The sequence below is a fragment of the Cyanistes caeruleus genome, chromosome 8 (genome assembly GCF_971803275.1).
Source record: "Cyanistes caeruleus chromosome 8, bCyaCae1.hap1.1, whole genome shotgun sequence".
NCBI lineage: Eukaryota > Metazoa > Chordata > Aves > Passeriformes > Paridae > Cyanistes > Cyanistes caeruleus.
The window spans coordinates 35813640-35839454 of NC_141708.1; the positions used below are offsets into that span (position 1 = coordinate 35813640).

Consider the following 25815-nt stretch of genomic DNA (forward strand, 5'->3'; position numbering starts at 1 on the left):
CTTCTCCTCTTCAACATAAATAAGCATTTTGTGAAGGTATCAGAGACTTTATTGGTATAAATAATCCCTCTCCCTGCCTTTCTCCCATCCAGCTAAAGAACTCCACTTCTTACAAATGCACTTACAGCTTAGCCCCTTGAAAATATATTTATTTTATACTTAAATATGAACAAGCTTTGGATTTCTTTGGGGATATCCAAATTTACTATGGGAACAAGTCTTTGTTTTCCCATTTGTGAGCCATTCAGAAGGTGTTATTAAAACCACCAAGAGTCACAGGTGAAATGTTTGCCTGGTAATAGTGCAGGGATCTACTTTGGGGAGGGTATTTCAGGCTCTTGAGAGGTGCTGGTTGCTGAGCTCTTGCTGGCCCTGCTATAGAAGGTTTTCTTCTCCAATTCCATGAGTTTGTTGGGTTTTTTATGTTCAAAGTACAAAATATACAAAACCAAATAAAATTTTCCTCTTGTCCTTATGTTTTCTACTCACGTTACTCAGACTGTGCCTTTTACTTTCCAGTCCTCTCAAACAGAAAACACAAGAAATACTTAATTTTACACCATAAAAGCTTTCTTTTCTGTAAGTATTTTTTTTCTTTTGCAGACCTGGGCCTGGACCAGTTCATAGTGAAACGCTACGATGGGAAGGTGAGCACATTAGACTATTAAAAGTTTTTTATTTAATGGCTTTTTTGACCTAGAATCCTTCCAGTTATTACCTGTGCAAGGGTGTAAGTTAAATGAAGTGTGTGAAGTGTTCTCTTCAGAGCATTTTGTTTTTCAATAACATTGCAGTGCTTTTTCTGAAATGACAGAAAGATTATTTTTATAAAGGGACCTTTTTTTTAATGTTTACAGACAAAATATTACCACTTCCTATATTCTGGTGGGCTGGGAAATCATGGGTTGTAATAACATTTCTTTGTTGCTTCTTTCTGACTTGTGTGAGAGCCCCACAAGTGAAACCATTTCAGGGAAAACTCGCTGGATCTTTCCCTTCCAATCTTACCTCCAGATTCTTAAAAGAAGACGACGCTCTTGTGGTTTTTTTCTGCATTCCACCCATGTATTTCCCCCCTATCAAACAGCCTTTTTCTGTTCCCCTTTTCAGCCCCAGCTTCTTCCTGCAGCACTGCACAGCTCTTCTGGGTGTTTGTGCTGTCATCAGAGGTGTTGGTAAAATCTTAAGCAAATTCTGATCTAGTTTTGTCTCCCTGTGAAAGTGGAACCAAGTAGCATCCCAGTTGTTATTATGGATATCACAGACCTAATTATCCACTCTGTAAATCCCACTGGGGTGGTAAAGGCAGCTCTGCCCCAGGACTGGCAGCTCAGACATACTCCTTGATGCAGATAACTGCAGATTACTTAATTTTCCATCATATCACCAGTGGCACACAACAGTCCTCCAGCTATTAGCAGCATTTTCACCTGCACCATCAGAAAATAAAGCTTTCAAAGGGACATCAGCATCTCACCCCCTATTGCTGAAGGGTGCACCTGCCACAGAGCATCAGGCATTTCCAGAAAGCCTCAACACTGGGGGAAAAAAAAAATAAAAATTAAAGCTTTATATAAACACAGTGTGGGCTGAACATGTGCAATTCCCTGGTTTGTGTTTAGCAGGGACAGGTAACAACAAAATGATGAAATACCTGGGGTCCCTGTCATGAGCACTGGACAAGTGTGCTGGTTACCCAGGCAGCAGAGCAGGGCTTTGCTGGAAAACAGACAACAGGGAGGTGGATTTTGGCAGTTAGTTTTGATACATAAAGCTCCAAAGCGTGTCGTGAACACCTGTTTTCTTTTTCCCCCCCTGCCACAAACGTGATGTCTGCTTTTTGTGATTAAAAAAAACAACCCAACCGAAGGAAGGACGTATATTCTTTGCAAAATACCCAGTGTTTCTCCCTCTGGTTTCATGACAGTCTGTTTTGCATTTGCTCACTTTCATCATTTTATCTTGTCAAGCTATCACCCTCATCCCTTAGGCTTTACATAAACAAGATTTGTTTGTAGGGAAGAAATGCTGAATCCCACACTATTTTTGCTAATAGCTCCTCTGTTCCCGAGCACTCTGCAGGCGATTCCCAGTGCACTGAATAAAAGATCCAAAGGCAAATCCTTTCAACTCAACTTTCTCTTCCTTTGCCCCTCAACACTGAGGGCTCTGACCTGTAGTAGACTGAAATAGCTTTTTATATAACTTACAGATGTTGCTGCTGCACTTGGATGTCTCCATGCTGTGGTTTGATTGCCTGAAAGTGAGGCAGCAGATTTAGGGGACTGCAATTGGCATTGCTTTATTATTATTATTATTATTATCTTCTCCTGGGACCTGATTCTTCCACAGCCTAATAACACCCTGGAAGCAGTGTACTCTGGAAATGAAGAAATAGAGGTTCTTGTTTGCTTGGCTGTCTGCTTAAAGACAGCCTGGGACTGGCTACATCTGGCTGTGGCTATTAGGGCAGTGGTAATGTCCAGGTGAGAGGATAATTTGAGGAAAGGATAAAATGAGCTGGCCTTGGCTCTCCCTTGGTAATGAAGGAAGCTGACAGTAGATTGATCTGACAGCAACTTGTTCTCATTTTGTTGCTTGCTTTGGGTTCTAGTTTTTAAAAAATAACACTGCTTTTACTCAGCTAAGCACAACTGAGGTGCTGCAGAGCTGACCTTGCACATTCTGAGTTTTACTCACATAGTGATAAAATCCTTTTGCATCTCTTCCTCCCTGCCTGGTTCCAGCCACACATTCTTCTTGGATTATCAGAGCAGCCTCTACCTGCCTTTGTGTGCTGAAGGAGCTGCTGAGCTCAGGCAGAAGGGTGAGAGGGTTATCACTGTTCCCCAAAGCATCCTGAGGGATGTCACACAGAGGTAATGGGAATTGTGATACTCAGACATATGCCTGGTCACTGGAAAGTTCTTTTTTAAGGAGAAATAAGTTTGTGAACAATCAGACATAAGCAATCTGTGCTACTCCAAAGCAGTGACAATCCCAGCTGAAGTGTGGGAAAGAGGATTGATTTTAGTTCTAAGCAAAGATGAGAGCATGCAAGTAGTACTTTAGAAGGAGATTCAGTTAAAAGGTCTGTGCAGTCAGTTGCATTTTAATTACATATTCCAGGACAGTGTTTGTAGCATCTGTGGGAATTTCTAACATGTGTATTTGAGATATAGATGCTGCTGCATTAGTGAGATTATGTGCTGCTCCTTTCACAGAACCAATTTTATTGAGGCAAAACTGCCATCAAAACATCTAATTGGCCGTTGTGGGGTGACCAGGACTGATCTTGCCAAAGGATTTTGGGGAGTCATGTGCCTCTGTATTGTGCTTTTGTTAGGTTTCCAAGCCAGCTTGCTGTGCAAGTGACTGAATGCCATGGTGAGAAGAAAATATCCACCATTTTCCCCTCTTCCTGCCTCTCCTTCTTCCTATTATTAGCATTATTTATATTTTTTTTTTATATACTTAAATTAAAATTTTAATAATTTTGTATAATAAAACAAAAAAATGTTACATATTTAAATGATCAAATTTATAGGGTTACTGGAGAGGGAGGTAAATGTTACTGCCTTATTAATGGCAGCAATGCTCCTGTAATTTGAGCCTAAATGCTTTTTCTTCATTCATGCAAGACCAAAAACCCTGGAGACGCTCAGCCAGCACAAACCTCTGGTCAGATGTGTGTGCCAGCACGGGCTGAGCACACACAGGGAGACAACCTGTGGCTCTGTTTCTGTCTAAGAGTGGTGGTTTCTTCCCTAGGGAAGCAAGCTCAGCAAAGTAGGGGAAAAGAGGCATTGATTACTATTCATTCAGAGTAGGAAAAAAGGTATTAATCAGCTTGCAGACATTTCATATGGAGCCTGAGCAAAAGGCTGATGTGAGAGCAGACACAGTCTCAGGGTGCTGTGGTGTGGAGCTGCCCAGACCTTGATTGTCTGTCTGCTACATTTCCACTGTCTCTTCCCCCTTGCATTTGGCAGTGGGAAAGCAAATGCATTTTTAACCCATCTGTAGGAGAAATAACTCATGTTTTAGTGATGAATACTCTCTCACTAAGTAGTAGAGATTTCTTAGCACGTCTAACCTGGCATAAGCTTCATTAATGTTACGTAAGTTGTCGTGCAGATTTTGTTTAAAATTTTCTTTTTTTGTCCTCTCTCTGTTTATTGCTGGGATTTTTTTTTTTTTTGGCTGATACATTAAAGATTGACAAGCTTCATCTCTCAAAGAAGCAATGCTGTTCATGTTATTGCTCTGAATTGTGAGCTGCATATCCACCCTGTCACCAGCATGGGAGCTCCCAGGTGTCCCCTAGCTGAGCTTCCAGCAGTGCCTCCTGGTGGAAAGGTGAACTGGAATGTTTAAAGAGACCTCTGGCCTATTTAGGAAATAAAAGCCCCACTCTAGATGGCTTATTAGTTTAATTAGGATACACTTGACTTGCTCTTTCCTCCTGTGAGGAGAATTCCTTGCTACTGCTCAATAAGAGCAAGAGCCTTTGAGCTACCAGCAACAGCTTCCCCTCCTGCAGTAAGTAATTAGAGAGGCTTTCAGTGCCCTCTAATTAAATTTATGACTTAAGAATTTCCTGCCAGCATTTATGTTTACTTCTCTAGATGTTTGGGGATGCCATAAAGTAATGCCAAGCAAGGTGAAGGACAAGGAAAATACTTCAAATTATGCCTTTAAGGGCCAGTAAAACATCTATGGAATTCACTTCCACTGGATAATGCAGGGTCATGTCATGAGTATCTTCAGCTGCCCTGACCTGAGGGTGTGTGTCCATTAAAGAACACTTGCTGGGAGTCAGCTCAGGAGGCAGATTTCTTCCCAGATGATTTAAAGAACACCTCAGGAGCAGAGGAGCTTGAAAAAAGTACTCGGGGAGGATCCCCAAAGAGAAGGCTAGAGGTAGATGGACCATCCTTTTCTGGGGGATTGAAGGATCTTGCTCACAGGCTTGAAAAAGTGGGAAGGGAAGGAAAGGAGCCTTGATTTATTAGCTGGAATTTCTGGGATCCTTTGCTCTGTGGATGAGCTTTGCCTGGAGCATGATGCTCTCACCAGAGTGTGATAAGCTGCTTTAGACCCAAACTTGCAGCAAGTGAGACAAGCCTAAAGTCCTGCTGTCATTCAGGAGCCAAGCACTGGGTCAGAGCTCTGAACTCCCTGGAGGTTTAAGTGCCTCTGAAACCTTAATTCCAAAGGATGAAACTCTAAATGTTGCATTACTGAAAGCCAGTATCACAATTCAGTAAAGAGCAGCATAAAGTGCAGGTGGACTTGGAGGACACTTGGTATGTTCTCCAGGTTAAATGCAATGAAAACAGTACAAAATCCATCTGTGTGAGGTCTTGCCAGCATCTCTTGTGACAGAGTTTGAAATGAATGTGTCCCCATCTGGAGCTGGTGAGGCTGGGTTATGGCTTGCTTAGAGACACCTTGTAGTGTTTAGCCATTCTGGTCCGTAATCCATGGGAAATGTCACTGTCCAACTTCAGATTCCCTGCTTTTAAACTCCTTAACCCTCTGATCTCAGCACAGGTAGCATTTGCATAATAACCACAAGGCACCTTTTTACATGGATAATAACCTTACACTGATTTGTATGAACATTCCTCTGCCATCCCTAGAGGTGTTGTAAGGAAGTGGTGAGACAAAATCCTTGCCTGTGGCTTTGTGGAAGCAAGCAGAGGTGCAGCTTATTGCAGATAACCAGCAAAGCTAAGCTGAAAAGGTTTTTATCTTCTTGGCTTTCTTTGCTGACACCCTCTCCACATTGGTTGGTTTCTTGTTGGCTTTCCTCTCCCAGCTAAACTTGACCCTCCTGTCTGTTTCAGTTAGTTCTGATGTTTCTCTGTTTGCTGGGATTTGTGTGGACACTGAACTGTGCAAATTCTTTTCTTGATTTGTTTTTAGTATAGCTGGATTTCATCAAAGAAGATTGTTAATTTCTTCTAACACAGTGCACAAACATCCCTGTGGGCACTTGGGCTGCTTTAGGTACCGAACAAATGTCTTCCTTTCCTACCTCCTCCACCAAACATTTGTGGTGTATTTTGACTTTAACAAAGCTCTACTTGCTGTTACCTTTTTATATCCCTAATTCTGCTGCTCGTTTCCACAGGGCTCCTACTAAAACCCTCTGGTTGTTCTTTGTCCTCTTTTGTTCTGGTTTCCAGGTACCCGGTGGGTGTTTCTTGCAGCTGCTAATATCTCTGATACTTGTCTTTATTCTAATTCTGGTTTGTGGGGTTTTTTTGGTGTAACCAAGCATTCCCTCGTTTTCTTCCCTTCTCTAACCCTCTCCCCTCCCACCAGGATTTCTGGCAGGTACAAAGCAGACAGCATGTGCTTTGGTTAGTTTGTGCTTCAGACCTCATAATACGCACTTTTCATGTGAAAGGGACAGTGTACACTCACCTCTTCTCCCTGCTCCTCTAATAAATACTCCTGAGCAGGCTCTCCTTGATCCTCAGCCTGATGGATTTATTTCAGAAAACCTGAGTTTGGCTTGTGGAGAGAACAGTCCTCAGGGTAACCATTAATACCTGGCTCTATTAACAGCAACAGCTTTGAGCAAAGCTCAGATGTGTGTCTCCCTGCCCTGCTGGTTTCATGGTGTCCTCTGAGGCTTCTGTCTTACTTTGCAGCTTGATGAGACTGTGATAGAGATGGCTCTGTCAGAAAATAGCGTTTTCCCCTTGAGGCTACAAAGGTAGTTTGAGTCCCTGGTCAAATGCTTTGGGGAAATGTCATCTATTTGAAGGTGGTGTGTAGGTTTGGGAAAGGTTACATTTGCAAACTTGAGTTTCTCAAGTTATAGAATTATGTAGCGTGAACTGTATTAAAGAATATATTAGGTAGAAGATATTTAGTTGTTGTAGTTCTTAAAATGTTTTGTAGGAAAAAGAACTTGAAACCAAAGGGGAGTTCATTCAATATTAGTAAGTAAAGAGGAAAATATCTCTAAGCACTTTGAGTTTGCCCTGTAGCTTTGTGACCTTAATGAAATCCACAGGGAAAGTTAAGGAAAAATAAACAACTTGCTAATAGGCCCTCAGTGGGTGTATGGAGTCTTTTAATCAAAAATGGATTCTCGGGTATTTCTGGCTTTAATTTCTTTGATAGTTTTGCTCATGTTAGCTTAATGCTTGATACTCAAGGGACACAAAACAAAGTTCAGAGAACTCTGTCCTTGGGTGCTGTGGTGTTAATAGGGACAAGGGGATATGGATGGAGAGAGTGGCAGGGAATGTTTCAGGAGGTGCTTGAACTTACTTGGCTACAAATGAGGTAAAAGCTGGATGGGAGAAGCAGGTGAAGGAAAACAAAGGATTGAGAGAGGGAAAGAGAATTGGCAAGATTTTGGTGGTGTACAGCCCCAGCCTCATCAGCTGAGCCAATGTTTAATAATCACTTTTTATAAAGAATTATTATTTTCCTCCTGGTGTCCTTTCACACTGGGATTTCTGCCTGAGAGAAGGAGCAGTGCATTATCAACACAATGAGTTCATCTTGGCAATGCAGGCTGAGATGAGGGAGAGCAGCATCCCAATTTCCATCAGAGACCTAAACAGCTGTTTAAATTCAAAGGTGGCAAAACTCAGCTCATTTTAGAAGCTTGATGTGGACCATCAAGGGCCCTAATTTCAATCCTCCCCATTAAATTTCGATGCAAAATGCCCCAGAGGTCCTGCAGATTGTGATTTCATTACCCTGCAGAGGGCTGAGGGGAGCACCAGTGTAGACTGTCCCTTTTCCAAGGCATTTCCTATTTGCTTTTCCTGCAGGGGTTTCTCCCTTGCATGAGTGGCTCCGCTGCCTGCCGAGGGTCGGGGAAGTCTGTGTCGTTGATTTTTCTGGGTTGTACAGAATGCTGGCCTTGCATTTCAGGTGCCCTTTGTTTGAAAAGTGGTTTGAATATTTACAGCCTTTGCTGGAAGGGAGGGAATGCAGATTTCTCTTTCCAGTCACAGGAGTACACCTGCAGTAATAATTGCTGCCCAGGTTTTCATTCTCTGGATGTGCTCAAATTTAGGGTGAGAGAATGCGCAGGACAACCTCACCCATGTCCACCTCTGTGTTTTTGTGCCCCTCTATAGATACACAGCTAAAACAACCCCCCAAAACCAGAAGTTCTTAAAACCTCTTGATTAAAATACACTCTTGAAAGGTATTATCTGCCAACAATAAATTTTAAGCATTTTCTTAGGTCAGCACTCAGCCACCACAATTTGCCATGGAGAACTTGTGTGTGGTTGCTTGTGTTGCTGGCAAACAAGAGAAATTATCATTCCTAGTGGTTCCAGATAATGTGAGCTTTCCCATGGCTAAAAGAGGTTGATGAGTTTCAAAAGGTCCTTCTGCTGTTTCTATCACAGCCTCAAACACTTCTTTCTTATTTAATGATATAGAAAAAGTGATACAAAAAGTCAGGCGGTGCATTTAAAATTACTTCTTTTGCATCCACGTTATAGAACTGACTTGAAAAACTCTTAAATCCCTCAGATTTTCCCCAAGCCCCATTTTTGTCTGTGTTTCATAGCACAGAGGGACCTCCCCTCTCTCTTTTTCCCTAAAGGACTTTTGAACATTTGGGCTGAAAGGCTCAGCTTTAAAATTTGATCCTGAAAGCCTTTTTGTTTCTTTTTTCATTTTTCTTAAAGTGAGGTGCCTGAACTCTCTAGATACATGGCTTTGACTCTTTAGAGTTTAAATCTTAAAAAAAAAAAGAGCAAAATTTAAAATCCTCCTTTTTTCAGTTCAGTGTTTTGATGCAGACAGAGTTGAAAGCATTCATATTTTTAATTACCACAGCAAACTGGAATTTATTTGCACTGGAATTTATTAAGGTTTTCCCTTGTCTGCTACCAAGTCCCTCAGTATATATTTCCCTGGATTTTCAACAGCCCTGCTTGGGAAAAGCTGCAATACTCCACACCTGTCCTGCTGGTAAATAGGATTGCTTTTCCTACATGCCTACAGTTAACCATGAAATACATTAATAAATGCCTTATTTTAATGTTTTCCATAACTGAAGATGGTCATTTGGGACTGAAAGAGAATTGCATCCAGGTGACTTCACTCTACACTGTGGGCTTGTATTTGCTCACACAATATTGGTCAACCAAAAGTGTTGATGTTCAAAAGGAACAAAGTGAGTACGATGATGTTTTGTTCCATAAAAGGTGGTTTATTCTTCATCTAGCATCCCTTGCTAATTGACAGAATTGCTTCCTGGTTCTGGACAAATACCCATTACATCTTAGGGATATTTATTTTATTGTTGTTTTGGAAGGCATAAGTGGTCACATAAATTCCTGAAGCTTTGGTTCATGGAAGTACAAATGGAAGTACAAATGTGGTGCTGAAACATAAGTTACAGGAGAAAATGTGCCCAAAACATCCTTTCCTTCTCCAGATGGAAACCCAAACTGGCAGCTCTGAGGAATTTCCCAAGAATATGTTCTTCCCAAATTAAATGCTGTAGTTTCTGGAATGCCAGATGAAGTGGAGCTGCCAGGATTTAGGTGGTCAGGCTTTTCTAGACTTGTATTAGGAATGGGGAGCACCAGCACCTTGTGTCCATCTCTGCCTCTGCAGAGAAGGCATCCTCCCTTGTGCAAAAATACACCTTTATTTTTCAGATCTGCATAATTCAATATTACCACGTTTCACTCCGCACTCAGCCCTGGGAAAACAATTTGAAAATCCAAAATAAAGGTACTATTTGGTGAGGAACATCAAGATTCCATGGGGTTTTCCACCAATCCTTTGTTACTTGGAAGCTGTAGCATGCCCTTAGTTTAAGGGAGGCTCCAGCAGCAGATCAATTTTGGAGTGGAATATGTGAAATTTGTGATGTATCTTTGGGTGCTTTGCAGCCAGCCTGTACATAAAAACACTCTGGGGAGTTGCCTGCATGCAGCACACGACTTTTTCCTCTAGCACGTGGGTTTGGGGAAGCTTGGTGACTGCATTGATCTGTTAAACCACATCTTGGTGCTTGGAGCCTTAAGTTGGAAAGGGCAAATCAAGTTCTGTATCTTGAATTTGAGTTAGTTTTTTGACCTGTCATCATTCTGGAACTGTAAGAGAATCTGCCTGTACACCTGTCACGAGTTTTGCTCCACTGAGACTGGACTGGTGGCTTCTCACTGAACTCACACAGCCATGCTTTTGCCAAAAGCAGTGAGATAATTTGGGTTTATTTTTTCTTTTTACATGTTAATTTGGATGTCTGCTCGTCTGTGTGCTTGTTAAATATGAATCTACTGCTTGATTAAAAAATACATCATAATTGTAAAGTGTTCCACATGGCTTGCTCACTCGTGAATGCTCGGGTTAAAGTGGTTTTTTTGGGGTGTGCTGAATGATCTTAACCAATTGCTCTGGTTTGGGAGTGGATTTAGCATGGAAAAAAAAATGTTAAGTGGAAGAGTTTTGACTGTTTTAACTTTGAGAATTACCTTGTGCTCACATACAAAAGGGTGTGGGTAATCAATTTGTGGAGATGGCTTGTCTCTAAAAGAAGGTGGAGGTTTGAAAATGGATTGTTCCTTGGGTGTTCTGATGCCATGCTTTACCTTTCTGGCTGAATGGGAGCGTGCTGGAAGGGAAGGTGGGATGTGGAAAAGGGTGTTTTGAAGTGTTAGTGAGGATTAGATTGACTTTGGGTCAATCACCTTGAACTTTGAGGGATGACAACAGCCCACATTGTGCTTTGTGAAGTTGGCAGATTGATTTTTATTTTTTTTTTAATATATATATTCTTTTTCCTGAAAGTTATCTGTAATTCCTTGTAGTAATGTTTCATGGTGGGGAACAGCTCCTGGGAAAAGGATGCTTTGATCTTTTCCCATAGTGGGGTGAGCTTCCCACAAAGTTGGAAAATGGAAATGGAAAATTGGAAAGCAATCCAAACACACGGCTTCTCACTGAGACAGAGGAAAATGAATGGGAGAGTTGGGAAGTTCTTAAAGCTTCTGTTCTACTGCTAGGGACCTGAAAATCTGATTGATCAGGGCAGTTGTTATTTTCTCTTAAAATCAGTGGGAGAAATTTCCTTTTCCCCAAGCTACAGGCAGCTGAGCACTGTCGTTACAGCTTGTGTTCCCTGGGTTAGTGACAATGAGATGCTGGTTTAAATATAAATAAATAACATTTTTTTACTATGTTTGCTCAAAGTAAGGTACAAATGGGTAAATGCTTCTCCCTCCCATCTGTCTTTATATTTCAGAGACCAACTAACTTAATATCCTCTTTTATTGTTAGTCTATGGATGTGCTTTCCTCTTATGAGGAATATTTTGAGCTGTTTGATGCTGGCTGTGAATTTTAAGTGCAGAAAAGAAACCCATAAAAATTAATAAACCACCTTCTGGAACTTTTTCATGGGATTCATCAAGCAAGATGCTAATAGCTAGTTTATGATCAATGCTGCCCAAGAGAGGCAATCAGAGGGAGAGGCAATAAATCACAGGCGCAGGTGAGATGCTGCTGGCAACACCTCCAGCAGCAGTCACAGGGAGCTGCTTTCTCTCCAAATCCTGCCTCTGGTTCAAAGGAAAACCAGATGTTTGTTCTTCACATCAGCATCAATGTAATTTTTGCTTTGGATCCATCTCGACAGGAATGGAAGCAAAACCATTTTTTGAGGAAATGATATTTCAACCTGGTACCCCATAAGCATAAATGGCTGTTTTCTTGCATCAAATGAAGGCCATTAACATGTTGTCTGCTGGTAGTGAGTAACCTCTTACTAAATTCCTGGTGCTCTCCAGGTGGTCAAGGCAGAGTTACTGGGAACAGTTTTATGTGATTGATAGAGCTGAACTATTTTTCCCTGGAAACTATGGTTTTTTGGTGATCTGTATGATTATTTTTGTCTCTTTTCTTGTGGTTTCCAAGCCAGATACAGGTTAAATTTTCATCTAAATTATTAGCTGAGCTCATCCCCACTCTGCCATCACATACAATGGTGAGTTCTCTCTCAAAAAATAATATAAAAAACCAAAAAAACTGAGGTGGATGAGAGACATCAGCTGCAGACAGTGGAGAAGCTATGACCTAACACCTGCTGGGATATCTCTGTAGCCTTCCAGTCACAGCAACCACCTGGTTGCTCCAAACTTTCCTTGCTCTTGGCAAGCCTAACCGTTCAACTTGATGTGATGTTTTGCCTGCTTGTTTTATTGTTGGTTAACCAGTTTTCTTTCCTTTATCTTGTATATGATGGGATCTCCGCTAGACAGAGGTAACAGTGGGGGACAGTTTTGTAGCTGGACCCTCGTGTGGTGGTGTTTTTGTCGGTGGTTTTTCCTAAAACCCTTCCTAAATCCAGCCTTGCTTTCACCGTGCCTGCGTGTGCTTGCATGGCCTGGTTTCCATGGAATAACCTCACCCACCCCTACTCTCCTCTGTATTAATTTAATTCTCCTCTGTGTGTGGTGTGCCTCCTCCTACTGTGTCCTTAAAGTGGGTCACCAGTGTGGATTCCCTAACAGTTTTATGGATCCTTTTCAGCCTTTGGGGGTTCTGCAGATCAAAGGGACTCGAATTTTTAGCTTAGTAAGCTACTGTGAGCTGATAAATGGGAAAGAACTGGAGCAGGGAGATTGAGTTTGATTTCAGGCCCAGTCCTCCCTGTGAGCTCACACACACACACACAGGGATTGGATAACTTTGATCAGACTTTATATTCATGTCAAATAGTCCCTTCTTGGCTCCTTTCTACAACAGAATCTAACTAAAAGGCTGTCAGTGAAATACAACAATTTCCTCTTTGAATCCTGTGTTAAAGTCTGAGGTTTTTTACCAATAATCTCAAAGATTTTTAGCAAAATGGCCACAGTTTTATTTATGTGTATTTCAGCAGGGCTGAACCAGCAAACAAATCCCATGCAGTTCCTTATCCCTCATTTGGGATGGGGAAGCACCGATCTTTGCAGAACTTTTCTGAACAGATCCAAAAGCTGGAAAAGGTCCACTGGATATGGATGGAGGTAGTAGGGGTGTGTGTGTCCATGGAATGGCTTGTTGGTGCTAAGGATACAAATCAAGCCTCCTGTTTCTCTGTTTAATCTGGTGCTTTTTCCCCTCTCTTTGGGGTGTGGCTGGGGTGGATGACCAGAAGTTATCCCAGGAGAGGGAGAAGTTTGCCGACGAGGACAGCATTTTCTACGCGCTCGGAGAATGCGGACTCATTTCTTTCTCCGACTACATCTTCCTCACCACGGTCCTTTCCAGTAAGTACAGCAGGGATTTTCCCTGCAATTCCTGTTTTTCAGAAGTTTTCAGGGTTTACAAGCAATAGCATGCATCTCCCTAAAAGGCTTTCTTGATTGCCTGCAACTCGAGCTGAGCAATTGCTGTTGCTTCATCTGGTTTAGCCTGAGCTTCCAGCGCTTCGGGAGGACAAGCAGATCGATGACTTCTGAAGATTTATTTCTCATTTTGAAATGTGACAAATTTTTTTTTAATGACTCACTTGACCTGCTGTTCAGATCTGTAAATGGAGACACGTTCTTGAGCCGTGTTCATGTGATATTCTTGGATTTGGATGAACACAGATCTCCAGCTTTTCACTGGTTTCACGCCTCTGCAAACTCCCTTTTCCAGCTGTATTTTCACTTGGGTGAGCTGGAGTTTGTGATGTAATCCAATGAGGAGGGAAGTTAAGCTGTTTACATTTCAACAAGTATCATTAGATACCTTCTGTCTTTTCACCCTGCTGCACTTGACTTGCATTTGCGATATTTCCATGATCTGCTAATCTGTTCCAGCAATGTCGTCTGCACTTGGAGTGCCAGCACTGAAAAGTTTGCTTTGCTGGCAAGAACCAGTGAAACTGAAGCCTTTGGTAATGTCAAATGGCATTTCTAGACTTTCTTCACGTGGAAGTTGAGCTCAAAACCTCATTTGCAGAGCTTCTCTGGCTGCTTGGAAGGTGCTGTGTCATAAACAAGAAAGTCAATGGCAGTTTCTCAGCCCCATTAGAAAATGTTGGGTAAGGGGGAATAAGCCACTGTCCAAATGAACTTGAGACATTTTATTGTCAGATTTAAAAAGAGAAAATTCGGCCATCTGATCCTCTAAGTATCTATTCCATGCTGAACTGATTTGTGGAATTAAAAGACTGGATTCTTCCCAGTGACCTGCAGAGCCCACTGCTGCCTGCCTGGTGCTGGTCAGGGAGTCAGCTGGGTTACTCACTGATCTTTTGTCACAGCAACAGGTGTTTTATTCTCCCCTCATGTTCTTGCATGTTGTAACAGGAGACACGAGAGGCAGCTCTTCATTTACTGAGGATCTATTCCTGGGAAGCAGCAAGGTCTTGTTTGTTGTCAGATGGACGTGGTGGGGGCAGACTTGTGTGTGACCTTCAAGTTGTGAAAACAAACAGAAAGATAAAGCTGGTTCAAGCCAGGGAATTTGTTTTATGACTTTAATCTGCTTGCTTTTTTTTGCTTTTTTTTTTTTTATTTGACTGAGTCTCAGAACTGGCCCTTAAGACCTTTGCTGTTCCTTTCTTACTTTCATCTGGGCTGTGCCAAAATGATCTCAGGTGTAACGAGGGCTTTTCATCTGAGCCTCCACAGATGACAATGAACTCTCAAACCTCTGGTATCACATTACTGAATGTGGTTTGGAAAACACTCTTGCCCTTGTTTTTATGGTTGTGCTGGTGGTGAACAACCCCCTAATCAAGTGCACAGGGCGCAAAATTAATTTCATGTGCTTCCACAGGCAGCAGTAAGAGAAATTGTTCTTGCTTTGCTTTAACTTGTTTGTTGTGAGAATAAAAGAAAAGGAGAACCTTGTGTTGTAGGAGCAGCCAGCCTTGTTTGGGAGGCTGTGAGGGAGGGACAGGTATTTTTTCCTCTTATTCTTGGGCTTTTGAGCATGTCCACAATTATAGGGGAGTTAGGTTAATAAGGAGTCAGAGCTGGCTTTGAGGAGCCATGTGAAGGGTTGGCAAGGCATGAGCTTTCAAAAAGGAAAATGAAAAATAAAAAGGGAGAAAAAAAATATCCAGGGCTTTGAGGCTGACTTTTAAACATTTGAGGAATTTGCTAAATGATTACTAAAGATGGAGGAGTGTCTCTGGAACTCCTGTTAAACAATGATTCCCCAGAGGAAGAGTTGGGATTTCACTTTTAAAGCATTTGCTTTTGTAAAATAAACTCCCAAGCAAACCTTGCCCTGTGGCTAAATAGAAAACTCACTGTTGCACCCCACTGATTCACTCTCTGACCAGTGAACATTGCCTTGCAGGAATCCAGTACTTCCTGATTGGGTTCTTTTCCCTAGGAAATAAATAAAATAGAATGAGGAAAGTAAATCTTAAATGTGACAGTTCAATATTGGTTTTCTCCTCGTGTTGTTTAAATAACCCAAACATTAAGGAGCTATCTGGACATGGTGGAACTGTAGATGCCATCATATAGATAAAACTAAATAAAAACTGGGGAAGGAAGGTGGCACATTGAGCACTAAGCAAGATAATCAGAAGGGAGAGTGGGACATTGGGTCTGGATGAGGGAGGCAGGAGGGAGAGTGATGGGGAGAGATCCATCATGGTCTGGTTTGGCTCACTGGACTCCAAACTGATCAATGAGATCCTTGGGAAACAAGAAGCCCCAAGGGCTCACTGTGGTCGTGTTCCATCAGGCTTTGGGAGGGCTTCCCCAAACTCTTCCTTTCAGTTGTCTTTGCAGTTTGACCTGAAACTCCCTCCAGCTGAGTTCTGTGAAATGGGGAGCAAGAGGAGGAGAGAGGGCTGGAGGCTTCATTTCACGTTTGCTCTGAGGCAGCTGTTTGCACATTGCTCAGAAAATGAGTCTGTCACCGTATCTTATTTACGAGCCATTTCTCACTCCAGCACTGTCTGTTCTCGTCGGTTGCTGTGTTTCTGTGAAAATTTATTTTTAAAACAACTAATAAAGTAGCTTTTAGCTGCTTCAGAAAGTCAGCCTTCTGTTAAAGGCAATGAGAGCTGAGGGGCCTTGAGGGAACTCCACTCTGTTGTTTCAGCTGCTCCTCATGTTTTTGGGGCAGAGGTAGAAAGATGAGCAAATTCTGATGGAATTTCCCCTGGATCCTTTGAGTATCATAGGAAAACAAAGACATGGCTTCCCTGACCAAAGAGGTTTTTGCTTTGGAACTTGCAAAACAAATGGAGGAAGGAGAAAAAGAGCTTCTCCATCGCCAGTGACTGCGGTTTCCCAGCAAATGGGGTCCATTGTCGAGGCACGCTAATTCTGACTTCATTAACAGGTGCTGAAGAGAGCTGGGCATTAAAATAATGAATTGGTGTTGTTTCCACAGTTGGACTGTTGCTGTGTCTGGATTTAATTCTCCTGGCAGGAGGGCTAAATAACACTGGCTGAAGCCACAGTAATTAGCCTTTTGCCAGGGGTCTCAAAGCAGATCTGCAGCTCCTTCTCCCATCAGAGCAGGTAACTCACTTAGGATAGATTCACCTCTGTTACTTTTTTCCTGCCCTGTTTGCAGGGAACAATTTCCAAGCCATCTAACTCTGGAAATGATGTTCTGGCCAGATATTGAGCTCTGTGCGTGTCCCTGGGATGGAGGGACTTGTTCTCCCACACTGGGATCTCCAGGGTCTCTTTGGACCATGACTGTTCTGAATAAATTATTCCTGGAATAATTCCAGGAAAGTCCTCAGTTACCTCACCAGTGGTGGTTTAATCCTACTGTGCCCTGTGCCACAGGGCTCATTTCCACAAGCATAAGTTGCTTTGGGTTTATAGGACTATTTTGGTTTGTTTTAGTCTTCTTCATGTTAATTTTCAGTCTTTCAAGACCCTCCGTGGGTCCATCTCATCCTCACTGTTTGGAGTAGGGATGTCTTCCTACCTTTCTGAGCAGCATCTTCCAAGGAATATCCCAGCTTCCAAACACAGGCCTGGTTGATTCCTGGCAGAGAGAGAGCTCTCTGGCTTGGCATCCCACTTGTGCCATGCTTGAAGGACAGAAATGGGAATGATCTTTCACAATTGGCAGTTTGGGATGTTGCCAAGTGTTTTGAAAACTCGGAGTAGGGCATGGGAGGCTCTGTCAGCCTGCATCCTTCACCTGGTCTCCCTTTGTTCAGCTCTTCATCCCTTGGATTTGTGTGGTGTGATGGGCTTGATGGATGGGATGGGGGATTCAGGGATGGGGCAGCCACAGCTTCTCTGGGCAGCCTGTGCCAGGGCCTCACCACCCTAACAGGGAGCAATTTCTCCCCTGTATCCCAAGATTACACACTTGCATTATTTCAAAGTTAATTCTGATCCTTCTTTGTGGGAAGAAAGAACCCATTTCTCCTCTAGAACTGATGATACTATGGCTCAGTGTCTGTGCTGTGGGCTCAGTGTTTTAGCTGCCTGTTATTTACATTTCTGGGTTGATTAACATTAAAAAAAACCCTCAACTTGGTGTGATTTGGATTCATTTCCTGAAATGATGGAATAATTTGAAAGGAAAATATCTGCAACATTAAGTTTAATGGGTTTTTTCCCCTATATTTACTGCAGCTGGGGCTCAGCCATCTGTATTCTATGGATAGCTGTCTCTGCTTCAGGGCTGTGTTAATTTGGGATTGATTCACTTTCAGGATACTGTGGCCTTTTCACATCTATTTTTTTTTTTTTTAATTTTGGGAGAAATGGAAAAGAAGCAACCATAGGATATTTAACTCCAAGTGACTGATTTTTCCCAGCTGAGTTCTTGATCTTTCTTCCCACACTGGAGTTGCTTGGGGAGTTATTAAGCCTTGGGAGTCACAAGCTGCTTTGTGTATAAATTCCCACCAAAACACGAGATATTCCAGTGTTTTCAAAGGAATAGCCAGAAGTTTTATTTTTTTAAAGTAACATCACCACAAAATCACCTTTGGCAAAGAAATTCCCAGCTCTGTGAGAAGAGAGCAATGTGTATTCTCCAAAAGTGCATTAAAACTTCTGTTTTCCTAAAATGCAGTTCCTCTGCTGGAGGTCAGAGGGAAAGATATGCTGAGAGGTGTCTCCAAGTGTGGAATGTTGAGTTTTTGAGAAAGATCCCAAACAAGCACAAAAACAAGGAAATGGGGCCTTTCTCATCAACAACCTTTTAATGTCTTTCAGAGTGCATTGCTTCTGCTGAGAGTACAGGGCACTAAAGAGCAATTGAGTGCTGCAAATTGGTCCATTGAATAATTGAAAATAGTTTAAAATGGCATAATTGGCTTAAAGATGCCTAATCAACCCATCTCATTCCCGAGGGCTCTACCCTGATGGATCTGAGTGGGTTTTTTCCATGTGGTCAGTGCTGCTGCTTGTTATTTGTTTGCTGGTGGAGGACACTCATCTCTCTAACACTTCTGTGTTTGGCTTCTGCTTTACTTGCTCTCTTTCTGTCCCCAAATACTTGATTGGAACAAATGAATTAAGAAAAAATGTTAATTGTCCTTTGTACTAAATCCTGGCTTAGTTGAAAAAGCAGCTTGGCATGGAGAACTGGTGGAATTACAGATCTAAAGGATCTTTCCCTGTATCTCTAAGCTAGGAACTCACTGATAGTGGTGTTGGCTTCAGTACCACATTTTCACTCATATTGGCCTAATGGAAGGGATTGGAAATAGGTGATTTCTAAGGTCCCTTCCAACCCAAATCATTCCATGCTTCCTTGTTAATGATTTGGAGGATCCCCTGGAACATCTAAAGATAGAAATAAAGCTAAAAAATTAACTGCCATTGGTTGCCCTGTTCAGTTTCTGCCTCATTGCCCAAGGGAAATCAGTTGCAACAAAACAGTCTCTATTTTTAATAATGTCAGAAAGGATGGGGAGGAGACAGCTCACACAATCAGAGAGAGCTGGGAATGCAGCAGAGCACTTGGGGAAAATCCAGAGGTGGTTTTCCCTTATCAAGGCAGGCATCATGCCATATGAAAACCAAACAGTCCTTTGCATGGCTTTGGAAGCCACTGCATGAGGTTTGTTTTGTTTGCAGGCATCTTAATTAAGGAGGCAGTGGGGAAATTTAGAGATGCTGCAGTTGGGAATGGTAAAATTGGGGGGCACAGTAAAAGAGTGGGGCAAAGGCTGCATTTAGCTGGGCAATCTGGTATCTGCTGCTTTTATGGTCTTTAAGTTTGAGGGATGTAAGTGCAGGAAGAGGAAGGGAAATGGAGGTTGTGCAGGCTGAGGTAATGGGCTTGGCCGCTGTCAGGGCAACTCTTCCCACATAAATCCTGGTCAGAAGCATCACAGCCGAGGGGAGAGGCAGAAATCATCTCACCCAGACCCCATAAATCCAGTCCTGGACATCAGGGGTGTACATCTCTAATGAAAATTCCTTCCTGAGCAGGAGTGGGATGAGCTAATTGGCTTGGGTGCCCTCTGGTTCCCCTGGCTCAGGGTCACATTGTTTGGATTGAAGTGTTATTACAGGTAATTGGAGCTGGATATGTAGATCAAAGGATGAAACCAGCCATGCCATTTATTAGCTGAAGGGATGAAGTAATTGAATTTGCCAATTTAAAGCTACCCTTCCCTGCCTTTAGGAAATACTGACCCTGCAGATCGTTGATGCTGAACTGCTCATTTAAATTTTGGGGGTGTTGTTCTCCTCTGGGGCTTCTATACACTGCTGATGGAAATATGTGTTTAGAGACTGAAAAGGAGAGAAATGGCCATTGTGAGGAACAAGTGACTGTTTTACTCGGTTCACTGTGTGTCTGCACAAATGGTATTATATATTTCCTTTAAAAAGGTGGGAAAAAAAGCCCAACTTGTGACAGTTGCACAAGGAGTAACAGATTTTCCAATCTTTAAATAAACATCAATATACTCTGGTAGAGAAAATGGGATAAGAAATAGGTGTTGATTGCTCTTTTTGTAGAACCTTGTAACTAGATGAGAGTTTTGTCTGTTCCTCCTCTTCCCCATAGAGGAAGTACATTTCCATAGTGCCAGATTTTGGGGCTAATAAGAAGAAATTGCTCCAGGCTTTCATGCAGTACTTGCAATTAAAATGAATAAAATTGCATGTGTTACTGAACTATTAAGGGGGCAGTTGGAAGCTTGTTGCTCTTCAAGAAAATAGGAAATTAACCACTGGAGACGCTGGATGGATACAGAGGAGGCTTAATCCCTTAAATTTGATGTATCATTGGAGAGATTAGGAAGGTGGTGCTGGGAACTGGCTGTCCCCAGGTCAATTAACACTGAGTTAAGGAGGGACAGAGTGAAGGTCTCCCCCTCCCAGCAGGCAGTAGGGATGTGGGTGGAAGGGGGGATGACCCACCACGTGCTGCTGGCCCTGGCTGTGGTCACAGGAGATGTTGCTCCTGCACGTGGTGTCTGGAATTCCAAGCCCGAGTAATTGGCAGGGGAAATTGGAAATGCAGGGATGATAAGGGCAGGACCACGTGTGCTGCGTATATCAAGCAGGTAGTGACAGGCTGTCCCTGCCATCAGCCCCAATGCCCTTAATTCATCTATTTTGGGCACAAAGTGGTTGGGAAAAGGGGTCTCATTAGCCTGTCTGCTCAATCTTTTCCTGATAAAGTGCTAATCGTTACTGCAGCAAGGGGAAAACACAGTGTGAAAGTTTTGAGCTGGAGTTGTAACAAACATCCAAAATCCAGTTCTGTTAATTAATTTCCTTTTCTCTGAGTGATTCCTCTTTGTCTCCCCTCTCCCACCCCCATTTGGGAACACCCTTCCCACAGAAGGGTGGATGCAAAAACTCATTACTCTTGGAGCATCCACAGGAAATATTAAGAGTTGTTTGCACAGATGAGGTTAAAGAGGGGTGAACCTCACCAGTGATCCGTGTTAGATTTGGGTGGGAAATGAAAAAAGGAGCTAGGTTTTAACTGATCATTTAAAATGACAGCCCTAGCATTAGTTATAGCCTAGAGGATTCCCTAGAAATCCCAGCAAACACCACAAATCCTGTAGGAGGTGTATATTTGAAAGTAGCAGAGCATGATAAATCCTGATATATTAACTTAATTTGGGAAAAAATTGTGGCGCGGCGTCGTAGCTTCAAACGGCGATGGGTTACAGAGCCCAAAATGGAAATGTACTGAAATTCTGTGGTGGGATGCAGGGAAAAGGAGCGTGGTTGGCTGGGAAAGGGATGCTTTTGCAGTTCTGACTAAATAAACCGTGACAGCACAGACTAAATGCAATGAAAAATAAGGCACAGTGGCGTCTCAGCTCATGAGCTCCAGCCCACACCTTATCTCAGTGTCATGACTGGGCTGAGACAGGGTGGTCATGATTTATTTAAATTTGTACAGGGAGGCAAGAGCTGAGGCAAGAGCCCAGATTCCAGGTCTGCTCCTCACCCGTGGGAAGCACAGAGAGTGCAGTGCCTGAGGAACATCCTCTGGTGTTCGACTGCATGGAACAGGCTGGAGCTTCTTGCTGCATCATTTTCTGTTAGTTGTCATTAGAAATATCAGATGGCATCTTCCTTTCCAGCTTTTCCCACCTGTAAATAGAATAAATCTTTCAGAAATATCTCTTCCTCACAATTCCTTGTCAAGACTATTGGTAAAAGGAACACCATGAAGCCCTTAGCTAGAGGTTCCTAAGTGCCACATTTCTTGATTAGAATTGAAAGAATTAGGAAAAATTGCTTTTGGATAAAGTCATTCAGAACTTGTGCCCTTTTTTTACTGAGCTTTTGTATCTTTGCTGACTGTTTTTTGTGTTTTATTGGGTTTTTCATACAGCTCCCCAGAGGAATTTTGAAATCGCCTTTAAGATGTTCGATCTGAACGGTGACGGCGAGGTGGACATGGAAGAGTTTGAGCAGGCAAGTTGAACAATCAGTGCTGTGGCACCTTAGCCATAAGCACAGCATTCCTCTCTGATGTTACTGCCTTTTGTATTTGTGCTTAGTGCTGGTTTACACCTTTCCCTTTTGTGCTCTGCTGTGTTGCTTCAGTGCTTGCTGTTTGTTTCTTTAAACTGGATATTTCAAGAGAAAATTTTTCATTCAACCAGCACTACAAACTCAAGTTTCCTGTGACATTTTCACCAACATTCAAGGCCTGGCTGGGTGGGCCTTGGAGAAGCCTGGTCTTGGAGGATGTGTCCCTGCCTGTGGCAAGGGGTGGAACTGGATGAGCTCTAAGGTCCCTTCCAACCCAAACCATTTTATGATTCTGTAACATTTCCATACAAAAAGTCACCTTTGAGGTAGACAAAGAACTTTTTTCACTCTACTGATAAAGTGGGATTTTGATCCTACTGCCTTCACAGCTTCTACTGCATTCTTTAATTTTGTCTTTAGAGAATAGCCAAGGTAAGTCTGCTTCAGAGGAGAATTTATCCACTTATTCCAGTGTAATCCAAAAACGTATTATTGAGAGCGTGTTTTCATTAGTCCTCTACTTCTTACAAGGCTTCATCAACAGGGACTTTGCTGCAGGTTTTTTAATGAGTTTAGCCTTCATGTCTGATACTGGTGAGCTCTTCCTATAAGCTGTGATTTATGGTTATGTCCTAGTGAGAATAGATTGAAGGCTTGAACTGTCAGTGGGGAAAAGATTTGCCCTCCCCAGGCAGAAGACTGTGATTTTTCTTGCCTCTTTCTAGCCTTAAGATATTGGCAACTTACAAAACACCCTGAAATCACATCCTGAATCACCTGTGTGTCCTATTCATAAAGGGAAATTCAAATGCATTTACCCAAGAACAAAGCAGCCCTGGAGAATCCAGGGACAGATTCTTACTCATCAGTTGTCTCAATGAGTAATTAACTGCAGAAGAGTCTCTACAAGGTCATGCTTGGGGCACTTGCTATAAATGGGAAGAACTACTGGCAAAGGAGGTCTGTTGAATTGCCCTCCCTTTCTAATCTTTTGCTGTCATCCTCCTTAAATTATTACCTGTGGGTATGATGTCACCATCACGAGCTTGCTCCAGAGCCATGGAATATAACTGGGTAAGTGCAGGGTTTTGGATGCACACTTTGGACTACGAGGAGACTTGAGTGTGTTCATTTGCAGTCTGATATCACTTCACTTGACAGCTTGAAATGTAAACCTGGGGTTTTGTTCGTGTCCCTTCCTTTCCCCAAGGAAAAATTGCTGTTCTTCCTTCTGTCTGCACAGTGCATGGACATAGCCCTCCACTGCAGCTGTGTAACCATACTGAACAGTCCAAAAGGTGATTTATGGTAATTGTAATGTTCTAGAATGAAATCAGTTATGGAGATAGATGAATTTAAGAAAAGCAGAGAATGATTAACCTCCTACTAAAAATGCAGTGATACCAAGGTGCTAACACAGACACCATGTTTGGCTTTTTTATTAGAGCCAAGTGAAAAAGGAACATTTCTATAGGATGAATGTTTCCTAATCACTATGAAGATGAGGGTACAAAATTGATTTAAATAATTTCAAATTGTCCAGTAGGCCAGGGGAAGTTACACATGCACTAAGTCACATAAACCTCCTTAGGAAGGGGAAGGTATTTTTGTTAAGCTGGTTACACATGTCACTGCATGTATAGGAAGGAATAAAGTTCCTGGTTAGTATCAGAGTATTTGGGTGAAGGCTCATCCTCCAGAGCCTGAGAGTCAGAGGATGAAGGAGCTGTTTTGGAAAGTGAGAAGTTACCTGTGGAGATACTGATTTGCTGCAAGAACAAACACAGCTGCAGCGGGAGGCACATATATCTCACTATGCAAACACATAATGTTACAAACAATTGTTTGCAAGATAAATCCTCTTTTTCACTCCTTGTGGAAATGCCTAGGGGAGATCATGAAGGATGGCAGGGTTTGCAGCCTTATCCTGTAAATCTCACCTGGCAGGGGCAGCTGGAACTGACCCTCTCAGGGGTTTAAAAAGGAAACATCATTTTGGGGAGAATGGGTTGAAAAAGAGGAGTAAGAAAAGGACCATCATGGAAGCATCATTCCATCCCTGCTGGCTGTGAGCACTTGGGAATGAACTTCCTACTCCTCCCTCACACCTTGTCTTTGGAGGCAGCCAACAGCAGGTCCTTCTTCTTAACTGATGCTTGAAAACTTCATCAGGAAGGAAAATTAATTCAGTAATTTAGCTGATATGTGACTAAGTTGGAGGCTTTAACTACGTAATAAAAAATACTGAATTTCTTCAGGCCTTGTAAAGGTTTTTTTATCCAGTTAAGGCATCTGGTTAGTGCTCAGTCCTGAATAAAGTGGTGCCTGCATCAGTATTGCCTTCAATCCTTCATCCTTTGGCATGTAAATTGTTAGTTTACTCCTTTATTTTTAAAGGAAAGCTGGCTGTAAAATAGAAAGCTCGCAGACAGTGTTACTGGTGATTTCTCTTCAAGCCTTTAACTATTTTAATTGATTTTTTTCCCCCCCCTCATCTGGTACAAAAGATGAAACATCACAAACACTTAGGCAATGTGGTGGTTTCACATTGATTGACATTTGGGGAAGAAATAAGAAAATATGAACCAAAAACCAGTGGAGCATCTCAGAGCTCCACGTCCTTGTGCAGTTGATGAGCTGTGGATTAGGGTAGCTCCTTGCAGTGGTGCCTGCCTTTCTGGGCATTAAAAGGATTACTCAAAACAGGGACTGGTGAAATCATTTTGGCTCCAGTGCCCACAGTTGGATTTTCAGCCTGTCTGACACTTGTTATATATGGGAGAGGAAAAGAGAGCCATAGGATTCCATATAAATTACACCCAGGAGAAGCTGCTCTGTGGAGCATTCTGCAGAGTGGTAAACACTCACATAGAAACAGGGGCAGTTTTCCAAGCTGGCCAGAAAATGCCTTGCTTCAGACAGTTTATAAATATTTGTCTCCAAACTTTGCTGCATGCAGAGCTCACAGTTAACAGTGTAGCACAAAGCAAACTAAGGAATTGTTATTTACAGGGAAAAAAATCAGAATTTCTGAACAGTTTGGATTGGAAGGGATCTGAAAGATCATCTCATTCCAACCCCCCTGCCATGGGCAGGGACACCTTCCACTATCCCAAGTTGCTCCAGATTCTGTCCAGCTTGTCCTTGAACATTTCCAGGGATGGGGCAGCCACAGCTTCTCTGGGCAGCCTCTGCCATGGCCTCACCACCCACACAGAGAAGAATTTCCTCTTAATACCTAGTCTAAAGCTCCTCTCTTTCAGTGTAAAGTCATTACCCTTGTGAATAGTCTTTCCAGGTTTCTTGCAGGCTCTCTTCAGGCACTGGAAGGCCACAATTAGGTCGCCCCACATCCTTCCTCGCATCAGAGTGGCCAGAAAGCCTCAAAACCTCTTTTCTGTGCTATTTTCCTTTTGTTTTTCTCCCCAACTTGATTTTCCTTGTGGAAGAACAGCCAGCAGTCTCTGGTTGGGATGCAGGGTTTCCAGCAAGTTGAACCCAGCAGCAACAGCATGCCTTTTTCCTCCAGAGCATCTCCTTTGGGGCTGCTCCAGCACTCACTCTCTCATTAGGAAAAATTTGAACACACTGAATACCACAATAATGAAGTTCTGGCATCTTTGTGACAGCTGGAGCTCTTGGCAGCTGCTTTTCTTCTTCCATTCCAACTTCTGTCGGCAGAGGGAAGAGGCTGATGGCAAAGCAGTGGTGTTTACTGGAGCTTTGGGAAGCCTGGGTTTTCAGGTGGCTTTTTTTCCCCTCCTTTTTCAAACTTGTCCTTAACATGAATCCTTTTGCTGCCTTGTTGGAAGAGATCAGTTACTACACAGAGAATAAGCCTGGCTTCTCATATCCCAGCAATAATCACTCAGATGCACTTGGATAGTTCAGTGAGATACTTGAGGATGGAGAGAGGAGATGGC

At 42.6% G+C, this 25815-nt stretch overlaps 1 protein-coding gene across 2 annotated transcripts in view; it reads left to right on the forward strand.

The window, feature by feature from the left end:
- MICU1 (mitochondrial calcium uptake 1) overlaps positions 1–25815 on the forward strand; it is an 84186-nt gene that overhangs the window by 32368 nt on the left and 26003 nt on the right. The window contains exons 6-9 of one of the 2 annotated variants that reach the window (XM_023930082.2): positions 604–647; positions 11929–11994; positions 13147–13261; positions 21750–21832. In XM_023930082.2, coding sequence (XP_023785850.2) covers positions 604–647; positions 11929–11994; positions 13147–13261; positions 21750–21832 — 308 coding nt within the window. The remainder of the gene's footprint in view (positions 1–603; positions 648–11928; positions 11995–13146; positions 13262–21749; positions 21833–25815) is intronic. The other variant, XM_023930087.2, reaches the window with a different exon arrangement.